Here is a 12,172-nt window from a genome sequence, read left to right as displayed (position 1 = left end):
AATAAATAAATGCATACACACATTTCACACAGTTAGTCAGTGGTTTAACTTCTCCTCTGCAAGGATGTACACGTAGAAGTGTACTCCAGGGAGCGTCAGTACACTTTGACATCACTGCTGGGTCTGGTTACAGGTACAACGGACTTGACATTTCAACAAGAGAGGGCAGTAAAACACCGTTATTATGCAGACTGACTCCTGACAATGGTCTTTTATTATATTATTGGATCTATATTGTTGATACACTGACATTTACGCAACAGTTGAGGTGGAGCTAATTTAAACAGCATTCTATACTGCTTGGTAGTTTAATCTATAACAAGGACTCATATTTTACAAACAGATCATGTGGATTGTGTGTAACATGATAATCTGAAAAGTAAAAAGTAACTATAGCTTTAAAATAAATGTAGTAGATCAAATATACAATATTTCTCTCAGAAAGAGAGAAGAAGAGAAGAAGTATAAAGTAGCATACAAGTACCTCAAAGTTCAATACATCCTACATCTTTCCACCACACAATGTGTGTAGAGCAACGTTTAAATTCATAACACTTTGATAACTCAACTTTAAGCGCTAACATGCACTAACAAATCCTTTAATTCCAGCTCAGGGAATTTACTTCCATAACTTTTTTTAATCAGGTAGGATTAAGAACAAATGCTTATTTACAGAATTGGCTTGACACCAGGAACTTCACCTGTTGTAGCTGCAGGGGTTCAGCAAAATCTATCTCTCCTATTTTTCTCTCTTAAGCGTGCAGTTTATTGTCACATGAAAAAACTTGTGTGCAGAAGGCACTGGGATGATTTGATTTGCATCAGACTGATAAATTAATTTGTTGAACTTTTAACGTAAAATGGTCAAACGTGTCTTTGCTAATCACCCATTACAGACTAAGTGACTGACTATTTTAAAGCAGTGGAAAACAATATAAGAAGATAATATGTCTCAAAGCCATCGCCTCCCCGCTATCATGCTTTAAAGAGGAAAGTGAAGAAGCAGAACGAGGCGAGCAGCAGTGGCAGTGCCTGTACTATGAAACACCAATCATCCATTTTATCATCTGAAATGGCCATTAGAGTGTACACATTAATCAGCCTTAGGGGCAAACGTAGATGCTAAAGTGAGTAGCCACTGATGAAGACAAGTGACCCCCCCCCTTCCCCCTCCTAAACTGAGAACGTGTTCCTATGGTTGTGCATCAGCTTGATGGATTAGAAATATCATTCCATTAATTTCCAGCCAGGCTGACTTCCATTTATTTGCCACTTTGCAGTGTGTGTGGAGTTCAGGCAGATTGAAGAGCAGAGCGAGAGAAAAAGAGCAAGAGAGCGAGATGAATACTCCTTTTTATGAGGGATGTAAAGCAGTACCTGCGATACTTGGCCATTCATTAAAATCACACACGGTATTGAGGATGAGGAAATAGGATGGATCCTTAGCATAAATTTATGCTAATATGCACGAGTTAATCTGCACAAGTTATGTGTTTTTGTGTTCCAGCGTGTCATAAATTGTAAGTTTAACATCAAGATGAATTATTGTTTAAATTAAGCAGAGATGTAAATCAGTCAGCACCAAAGCTATTATATGAGGGACAAGTCCCACCCACACTTTTACCATGTCGAAAACCACATAAAAACACAAGAAGCATTTATTGTCAGGACTGAGGAGAGAGACAACAGAAAAAACTGAAAAAATACTCAAGTAAAAGTAATAAGTAACTCATTTTAAACATCTATACAAATGTATACACATGTAATAACAACATAACCCATGTCACACGTTATTTAAGACCCTTAGAAAGATGTAATGTGCAATTTTAGTTCGGACCATCCCATAAAATGTTTTCAAACAATCAATTGAAAGTAAAAGTACCATACATTGTTAGTTCTGAGGGCCATCCTTCTTTTCTTCACAAACAAACAACAGTTATAATGCAAATCAAGGCCAAATCACGTGTTTTTCGCCATAAATGGGTTAGACCCATACTGTTAATTACAGTATCTCACAAAAGTGAGTACACCCCTCACATTTTAGTAAATATTTCATTATATCTTTTAATGGGACAACACTGAAGAAATCACACATTGCTGCAATGTAAAGTATTAAGTGTACAGCTTGTATAACAGTGTAAATGTGCTGTCCCCTCAAAATAACTCAACACACAGCCATTAATGTCTAAACTGCTGGCAACTAAAGTCACTACACCCCTATGTTAGATTCCCATAGAGGCAGGAAGATGTTTATTATAAAGGCCAGTTATTTCATGGATCCAGGATACTATGCATCCTGATAAAGTTCCCTTGGCCTTTGGAATTAAAATTTTGAGGGGACTGCACATTTACACTGTTAAACAAGCTGTACACTTAATACTTTACATTGTAGCAAAGTGTCATTTCTTCAGTGTTGTCCCATTAAAAGATATAATGAAATAGTTACTAAAATGTGAGGGGTGTACTCACTTTTGTGAGATACTGTATATTAACATAAACAGACCCTAATGTTACAGCCCAGACTAGCAGCTAGCTTCTACACACCTAAGTAGCCCGTATGAGCTAATTAGATGTATGTGAATAAATTCAGCCAGTCTCCTACATACCTTGTCCTGGCAGGAGTAGGCAGTTCATTTTCCTAAGGGGCCACATGAGAAAAAGGGACTGTTGTGGAGGGTCGGACCAATAGGCTAAACTTAATTCTGCTCAATATTAATTTTATATCAGGCGACACGTTCTCAAACGTCTCTTTTTTTCCTCTGGGAATATTAGCGCAGCAGAGTCCACCAAACACTCTTTAATTACCTCCCCTTCAGAAAATGGCTTACTGTTTTGGCGACTTTGTAGTTTGTCACAAAGCTGGTCTTGACTGCTGCATCCCTGGATCATTGTTGTTTTGCAGCATAATTATCTAGCCAAGCTTCAGATGTCGGTTCGCACTCTGCTTCAGTCAAGTCATTTTTTAGGGATAACAGCTGATTTACGTCCATGCTAACGTCTCCCTCTCAGTTCCAGGTCCGACATCCATGGGTCCGACGGTGCAGTTCTTCTTCTACTTCTTTTTAATTGCGACTTACAACCAGAGAAGAAGAAGCTGCATACGTTCGCGCAAAATAAAGAATGCTGCTGCATTCAGGGTGCATTACAGTCGGTATGGTGTAGTCATTCAGGGCTCGATGTTTTTTCTTCCTTTCGTTTTTTTTTTTTTACTCAGTAACGGATGGGATTTATAATGTAGCGAAATACAATCCTTCACTCAAAATGTAATCACGTACATTTTAAAATACCGATTTTAAAAACTACTTAAAAAATACAAAATACACAAAAAAACGACCAAATACAGTAACGTGAGTAAATGTATTTCGTTACTTTCAACCCTCTGATTAACATAAATATCACCACAAACACACACATCAACTTCAATACACACACATACACATACAGAGCAAGTGTTAATAGATTTCTTTCTATTTTCTTGATTTTATGATTTGTACCTTTTTCTTTTAAATCTCATTATGAGCTTTCTTGATGCTTTGGCAATATTGTCTTTGTTACAATCATGCCACTAAAGCATAATGAATATAATTTAAATTGAGAGACAGGAAGAAACAGAGAAAGGGGAAGAGATGGTAAAAAAATGGCCTATTATTTCTATAAGTTATAAATAACTGACTTGAAACCCTGCTTTGACACTTTTTGACCCGCCTGTCCAGAGTGCCTCTCTAGCAGTGTTACTGTATGTGTGTAAAACGTGTGTGTGAACAAAGCCACCAAGATAACATAATTTAGCTTGGATGATGAATGTAGTTTATTGGAGAATGCAGTGGGGCACTTTGACAACAGATTTCCTTTCCACTTCACTCATTGTTTTGACAGCATTAACAGAAATTGCATAGAAGCATTAAGAGATCCTCAAGCCACAAACCTGTTAAAAGGCACTAGAATACAGGAAATGACTAGCCTGGATGCCAGCCAAATTTAGCCCCGCCCACAACATTTGAGGTCGGGAAGTTCGGTCTGGACTTGGGACTTGATCCGTTGTGGAGCAACTATGCTCGAGCCAGAGCTGTTCGGACCAATCAAATTGTCAGGGCTTTATACGATGATGGACAGATGATCAACAGTAACTTAATCAACCATGTCGCCAAAGAGTGCTTGGGTTGAATTTGTTTACAACAAAAATGGCTGCCATCGCGTCTGTTATAGAAGATATCGGCAGTGCATTAATTTTAAAAGAGGAACAGAGAACCGCGATCACGTATGTATACACATTGCCACACCCGTCCGCACGACACAGAAACTGCTGCCTCTGCCTTTGCTCTGTCGAAGCCTGCCTTTGACGTGCAGCTTCTGTGACGTCTGTCTCTGTTGCTCTGATTGGTTGTAGGTCTATCCAATTGAGTGCAGAGGCATTTTCTTTCCTGGTTCGGTTAAAAAACGCCCCATCAGACTCCGATTCTGACCTATGATTCTGACTAGAATCTGAGTATGACGACGTCAGGCAAGGAAATGACCCCCCCCCCACCCCCACCCAGAGGACCCCCAGACCCCCATTAGATTGTCCCACCCACATATCCTATGCTTCCTAGTTTTTAAGTCGAAGGGAAGTAGATTTCTTCTCTTAGATCAGAACCAATTACTCTCTCTGAGAAAGCATTTTAAACGAAGACCTTTTAAATATTACTTCTGTGACTCATTGCATTTAAAATTCATTTGAGGCATAAAAAGCCTTTTGATGAGGCTTTTCAATGTTCTTTTGGGATTTCAAAATACACGTGAAGTAAAAAATGAGTCACGAATCAAATGAATACGAAAAGATCATGTAAAAGTTACGTGATAGATGACTTTCCCCACTGACTAAACTAAGTTTATCCGCTGTCTTGTTCTCCGTATTGGCAAACTCAAGAGATGAAATGACAAAAAAAATCACAACACAAAAGATTCACATTCTCTTGATTTCTTTGCAGGTGACGGAAACTAGAACTGGCCCGCTCGGATGCAGCAACTATGACAATCTGGACACAGTCAGCTCTGTACTGGTTCACAGTCCAGAAAACAAGGTTCAACTACAAGGTAAAATCTGCTCCCTAGATCATTTCAATCAGGAGAGACTTCGTTGCAGATATGCAAATATTTATTATAGATGAGCGTGATATGAACATGGATACATGAAATGTGCATAGTCTTTGGGGATTAAACTCTATCATAGTAAATATTTAAAGGGGCAGAGAAACAGGCATATTCCCCCCCGATGGAGCCTAGACACTGATGATGGCGGAGAGGGAACCAGGAGGTCGAACGGAGGACCCGTCCGCCAGAAGGGACTCGGGTTGCAAAGGTTGACGAAGCCCGGAGGTGGAAGGGGAGGAGGAGGAGGGTTGCACTTTTGCCTGAGAAGACAGCTGATAGCAAGAGAGGGACATTTAAAGCAACATGTCGTTCTGTGATTGGATCATTATTTCGTGGCCAATTCTGATTGGTTTACTGAAGAGTGCACGCCTCTTAACAGCTGAATATAATTAGGGAGAAATAGTGGTGATTGCAGTCATAGAATAACCTGACTCCGCCAGATGGATCGCTTCGCATTTGCTCGGCATATCCATCTGGGAACTTTCCGTTGGAGAACTTTTGGGAAGGGGTGAAAATACTGGTTAGCTGATTGGATGAACCATCTGTCTATCACCTATGTTGGTGATAGACGGGCCAAATCAACCAATCAGATCAACGAAGCGTATGAAAATACAACCACAAGCCCCTGCTGCTGCAAGCAAAGCATAGCTCGTTAGCTCAGCATGCAAGCAACATGTCGGTAAAGGATATTTGCCGTTTGTGTAACGAGAATTTAGGAATAAAAGGCACCATTTCAGGTTCCTGGTCCATATTCCAAAAGAAGGATCCAAGAGAAAAAAAGCATTAGCAAGTGGCTAACAGAATTGGGGCTACTGCTGTCTGAAAATACTGGTTAGCTGATTGGATAAAACATCTGTCTATCACCACCTAACCCACCTCAAAACCAACGCTGATTGGCCCGGTCGTTTGGCTAACGGCTCCAAATTTTCTCTATCTCAAGATGCCAGACTGATCTGCGAGTGGAAAACTGGAGCTCGCGAGATCAGGACGGTCTCACAAGGCTAGTCATAGAAGTCTTCCTGAAGGAATTTGCGCTGAGCTTCATAATGGTGACATCATCAGTAGCCTCATATTTACCCCAGTGGCAACCTCCGGTGCTGAACAATAAAGCCAATGGGAAAATGTCAGAAATGCAGTTTATTGAATGGCCACGAGAAGAGTATAGACTGTAGGCTTCATTTGGCCCACCTTAGCTCCACTTACGCCTCACCTTTTGTGCCCATTTTGTGAGTTTGGCGCACCCAGAAGAAGTCAGCCTTTAGAGCTTTCTGCCAGAAAAGGTTTATTTTAACCCAAGCCACGAAGGCCAGAGTGGCTCACACTGAGCTTCACAAGGGCTCTTAAGAAACCTATAGGTGATGTCACGGAGACAGTGCAACAATGTGGCTCATTTTATGTGTTTCGAATAGCTTAAAGCTGCAGTGGGTAGAATGCAATAAAACCAGCAGAATTTGAAGTAGAGTGCTCTTCCTGCCGCTCTCCCTCTGTCCTCTTTGTGCAGAACAGCCAATAGCAACGCTATCTCTATCTGAAATGACCTGTGATTGACCAAAGTCTCCCGTGACAGCTTGATTATCTGAAGCCTGAATACAGAGCCAAGAGGAGGCACAGGAGTCTAGTTTTCTCTCAGACCACTGTGCAACAATATGCTGAAAGATTATTATGGATTTTTTTCCCCAAGGACGCCCAAAACAAAGACCTCAGCCCATCTTCATCCAGTCTTATACCTTCCACAGGGCTGCAGGTCATCCTACCAGGCTACTTGCAGAGCCGCTTCATTCAGGCGGCTCTCAACTACATCGGCTGTAAATGTGAGGGCCAGTTTGTTTGCCAGAGCAGCGACTGCTGGTGCAAGTGCAGCGTGGACTTCCCTCAGTGTAACTGTCCTCTCTCTGACCTGGACACTCTGGAAAGCAACCTGCTGCGCATCGGAGACACCTTGAAGCTGACCTACCAGAAGTTTGAGGAATCCGGTGAGTCAGGGATTTTAATTCACTATGACACACTAAAATGAGACCTGGAAATGTCAACTTGAATGGTGCTGTCAAAAACTCAGTGTGGAACATTGGCTTTTAAAACTCTCAAAATGCTGGACTTCAGGACAGGTTATTTTTCACAAAGAAAAGAAATTTAATCTTGTCTTGTTTTTGTTCTAAATGTATTTTTGGCTGTCAAACATTGGCAGCTGCCAGACGCTGAATCAAGAGACCTGTCAGTCATTGTATCAGATCAAATGATGCTTCTGGTGCTCTTTAGGTGCTCAGGGCTGCAGTGTCTGAAAATACACAGATATTTTAAAAAGTCCATCTGTTCTCACCAAAGTGCTGTAAAGAATCACAAAAAAAGTGTAATTAAAGGCATAGTTCAATATTTAAGGATTAGCCTACGCTTATTTGCTTTCTTGCTAAGAGTTATATAAGAAGAATACCTCTCACTTGTGTGTACTGTAAATATCAAACACGTGACATCTTGTTTGTTTAATTCTTACAAAAAACGAAATGTAAAAGTAGTCCAGCATATAACTCACAACGTGTTGTCTAACACAACGAGATATGACATGTTAATTAGTGAGCTTTCGAGGTGCTGGTAGGTGGATATTGTTACCTTTGGACAGAGCCAGGCTAGCTGTCACCCCCCCACCCCCACCGGTCTTTATGCTAAGCCAACTAGCTGCTGGCTGTAGCTTCATATTTACTGTGCAGACATAAGAGTGGTATCAATCTTCTCATCTAACACTTGGCAAGAAAGGGAATCAAAATGTCAAACTATTGTTTTAAAGTCATGTCAGTAAGCTCTTATAATGGAAAAGGCTACATCTGCATAAATTCTATCTATTTAGAAAGGTAAACCAACATACAAAAAAATAAGGATATGAAATCACAATGCAAAAATGTTGTTCTATTCCTCTAATGTGTTGAGCTAACCAACACAATTAGAGCACCAGTGAGTTTATCATCACGGTTGGTGAATGTAACGCGGCGCTCTTTCATTGATTGTGTGACAGTGAATGAAAGGCCTGGTGTATAAGAGCATACTGTGTTTTCCTCATTCATGTCTCCTACAGTAAATTCCCTCAGCTCACTGTACTTGAAAAGGGCGTCTTTACACATAAATGAACCAACAATTACACAAAGCCTGGCCTGCATCCAAGCACCTAATAATGTATTATTGCATTCATTTTGAGACAGTGCTATAATTACCATTTCAACACACCGTACAGGAAGATCAGTAGCCTCGCCTGTCATTTACACAGACATTTGCGACATTTGCAGCAACTCTGATGTGGCACAAATCAGAAAGGAAGAACCTGCTGTACCATGCTATTATAGTACAGAAAGAGAGTGGCAGAGAGTGCAATGCTTTCATGTGTGCGCCTATGTGCAAATAATTTGTACCAGGTGAAACGCAGATGTGTCACAGCTGAAAAAGTTTCCTCATGCGTCAAAAATAAATCTTAATGAAGTTTTTTTTCTTTGACATGTGATTTAAGTCACCTTAGCGATCCAAGCCTTACTTTCACATTGTTGAAGGCAGGAACAGCAATTTGCTTTCAGTTTCACTCATGTCTAATTAGAGACTAGTTGCTTTGAAGGTGTACAGTACTATACGCTGGCAACAGGTGGTGATTAACATGTATCCTCTTACAGAAACAAGATATGAAAAGGACGCTGTCCTCTGACATGCTCATGAGATCAGCATTCCCTCCAAAGAAATTCAAAATAACAAAACATGCTTTCGTGGCATGTTGCAGCTGTTATTTCTCTTCTTGAGCTGTTTACTTTTCTGGGATAAACAATGAGGAGTAGACAGTTTTTTCTTTTCTGGGAATAATGTTACCCTGTGGCACATAGCCACAGGCAGAGTTTACTCATTCATGTGCTTTTTCTCCTACCAGAGGAGTTCCAAAGCTTTGTTGGGAAACTGCCAACCCATTACGCTGTAAACACATCTGTTGTGGAACACATGTGGAGGACGGATGCCAGCATGCTCCAGCGCTACAGGCAGCTGGAGACCAGTAGCAACCAGCTTTTCACCAAAGCTCGCCGCGCCGCTAACAAGCTCTTCAGCCTCAGCAAGAGATGCCGAAAAAAGCCCAAAGTAGTCCTGCAGAGGACAAGGTAAGAGGCAAGACAAGTACAAGAGAGGGGAATATTTATACCGCTGCCTGTTAACCCAAGGTGCTCCCCAAAACTTATAATTATGAAAATGATTTATGCACCAGGTGCTGGGAGAAAGCAGCAGAGCGGGACGGTACTTATTAGAAGGCACTTGAGGAAAAGTAGTTGTGGAGTGAGGCGAAATGTGCTGACAGGAGCAAAGCTGCTCCTCTGTTCCACCGTGGGGGTGGGGGGGGGGGGAGACAAACGGGATCATGTTTGGCCAAACAGACACATTTAACTGCCTGCAGGTTTATACTGCATTACATCAATCCAGCATCCTAAAATTCCTCATATAATAATCCATTTGTTTGAATGGAATCACATCCAGGAATTTAAGCTGCTGTGGCCAGCAATACATGATGACTTTGCTTATATTTATTACTGTATTTTCTTTACTGTTACAGCTGCTGTTTCAGCAGCACTCCCACCTGGATACTCTATTTCAGCAGCCTACCAGAGACCACTGTGGTTATAACTTCTCTCAGATTTATGCCACTCTCATGAACACTCTATATTGATAGCTATTTCTGGCAGGGAAATTAACTAAATGACACAATACATCAGCTCTCTAGTCAAATGCCGACACAGCCTCTCTTAGTTCACAATCCAATTACACATCTTTATCACACCCCTTCTGCTTGTAAAAAAAGGATTCAATAGTAGTTTAGGGTCACTGGGTAAGTCTATTTCTTTGTGTCCCTTTGGAACAGAATATTGTGGGTTTTATTTATTGTACTTGTATTTAAATAACATTGTTATGTGCTGTATCTGCTATAAAATAAACAGTATCAACTTTAAAGAAAAGAAGACAGTTACGAGACAATAAGAGTATGTATGGGTATGTGCATCTGTTATGTATGTCATCACCACCCATCAGCACCACAGAAGGGGAATTCAATAGATTCAAATATATCTAGTTTGATCTGATTTTGCTTTCTGGAACTCCAGCCGAGTCGGAGTTTGGCTAAAATTGTTTTTTGCTGCACATCAAAACAACACATATTTTTAAAGGCAGGATTAATCTTCTTGGGCAAAACATTTCCTTCATTGCATGCATAATCAAAAAACAAACAAACATGAGACTCAAAGTAACAAATATGCATTAGATATTCTTTAATAGCCAATACAGAAATGTTGTATCTCTAAGTGTTTAACACAACTGTCATTTTATTCTCAGGCCTCTGCATTTCTGGTTGAGCTACGCCCTCTCCGTTTTATACTGCAGTGAGAACAACCAGGTTGGTGTTTACAGTGACGAGAGCCGCAGCTGCTCCTGCCCCTACAACCATCCGCCTTGCCAGGGCCTCATTCCCTGCTCTGTGGGCGACGGTGCCCGCTGTGCCTCCTGTTCCTCAGAGAACAGGACACGATGCTCCGGCTGCAACCTCGGCTTCACCTTGATCCAGGGAGCCTGCCGGCCCGCCGTGCCTGACCCTACGGACCCCTACCTTGGCTTGGAGAGTGACCGAGACCTGCAGGATCTGGAGCTGCGCTACCTGCTCCAGCGGCGCGACCCGCGCATCGCTCTGAATGCTGTGTTTGTGAGCAATGATGTGCGTGTTAACACCTGGTTTGACCCTTCCTGGAGGAAAAGAATGCTGCTCACCCTCAAGAGCAACCGGGTGAAGTCCAACCGTGTTCATATGCTCCTCGGACTCGCCCTCCAGTTTTGCCTCACCAGAAACAGCACTCTGGAGCCAGCGTTGTCTCTGTTTGTGAATCCCTTTGGGGGCAGCCATTCAGAGAGCTGGACCATGCCTATAGGTCAGCACGGATACCCTGACTGGGAGCGGACCAAGCTGGATATCCCGTTGGACTGCTATAATTGGACTTTAACTGTAGGAAACAGATGGAAGAGCTTTTTTGAGACCGTTCATTTCTACCTGAGGAGTCGTATCAGGGACCCTGTGGGAGTGACAGGAGGAAACAAAAACATGACGGTGTACTATGAGCCTCTGGAGGCAACAGAGCCGTCTAACAACATCGGCTACATGAAAGTGAACAGCATGCAGCTTTTCGGATACAGCGTGCACTTTGACCCTGAGGCGATCCAGGACCTGATTCTGCAGATAGACTACCCGTACACTCAGGGATCACAGGACTCGGCTCTGCTGCAGCTGGTGGAGCTGCGCTACAGGGTTAACCGCCTCTCGCCTCCAGGGGCCCCGCACGTGGATCTGTTCGCCTGTCTGCTCCGCCACAGACTCAAACTGCCCACTGCAGACGTGACCAGAATACTCACTGCCCTGCAAGCTTTCAGTGCCAGACAACCAAACTACGCAGAGTACGAGGCAAATAAACTGTGTGGTTAATGGCCACTATTTGATGTTTTGTACTATTTCCTCATCACAGACAGGCCCGTATCCTTTGTCAGCTGGATCCATTTGTGTCAAGTGTTTGACATGTTGTTCAAGGCTTTGTTGTACATACACTATGTGCAATTAAATTTGATGTTTTTATAATTTTAGTGTAGTTTTATGGATTAAAGCCCCTGAAAACTTGTTTTTTAAGTATTTCACTATAATATGAAACATGTGACTAAATAAGCATTAATCAAAGAATCAAAGTTAAAGTTTGGGAAACAAAACAACAATATAATTTATTAATAGTTCAACATTTAATAATCTGCTTCTTCAGGACAGTGTGGATGTGGTTTGATCAGATTTGATTGACAGTGGCCTGACAACATGTTTTGATTCTGATTGATGCATTAAAATGCGTGACATCACCTTTTCGGCAACTTCAAAGTAGTGAGAAAAACAAACAATCCATAAATCTCTCACGTGAAATGTTGCATAAAATATTGTGTTCATGCACGAGTCCATTGCTCATAGTAAGAAGCTGAATGAGAAGATAACTTATTGTTATCACGTTACATTTTA

The 12,172-nt window shown here is 41.6% G+C and overlaps 1 protein-coding gene across 2 annotated transcripts in view; it reads left to right on the top strand.

Annotated features, from left to right (window-relative positions):
- Window positions 1-11,792, top strand: part of LOC120568704 (BMP/retinoic acid-inducible neural-specific protein 3-like) — a 22,260-nt gene extending 10,468 nt beyond the window's left edge. For both annotated transcript variants that reach the window (XM_039816377.1, XM_039816378.1), the window contains exons 5-8: window positions 4,968-5,073; window positions 6,867-7,103; window positions 9,026-9,248; window positions 10,468-11,792. In XM_039816377.1, the coding sequence (XP_039672311.1) occupies window positions 4,968-5,073; window positions 6,867-7,103; window positions 9,026-9,248; window positions 10,468-11,602 (1,701 nt within the window). In that variant the 3' untranslated portion in view covers window positions 11,603-11,792. The remainder of the gene's footprint in view (window positions 1-4,967; window positions 5,074-6,866; window positions 7,104-9,025; window positions 9,249-10,467) is intronic.
- The last annotated feature ends 380 nt before the right edge of the window (window positions 11,793-12,172 follow it).

The sequence above is a fragment of the Perca fluviatilis genome, chromosome 11 (assembly GCF_010015445.1).
Source record: "Perca fluviatilis chromosome 11, GENO_Pfluv_1.0, whole genome shotgun sequence".
Classification (NCBI taxonomy): domain Eukaryota; kingdom Metazoa; phylum Chordata; class Actinopteri; order Perciformes; family Percidae; genus Perca; species Perca fluviatilis.
This window is presented reverse-complemented; position numbering and strand designations above follow the sequence as displayed.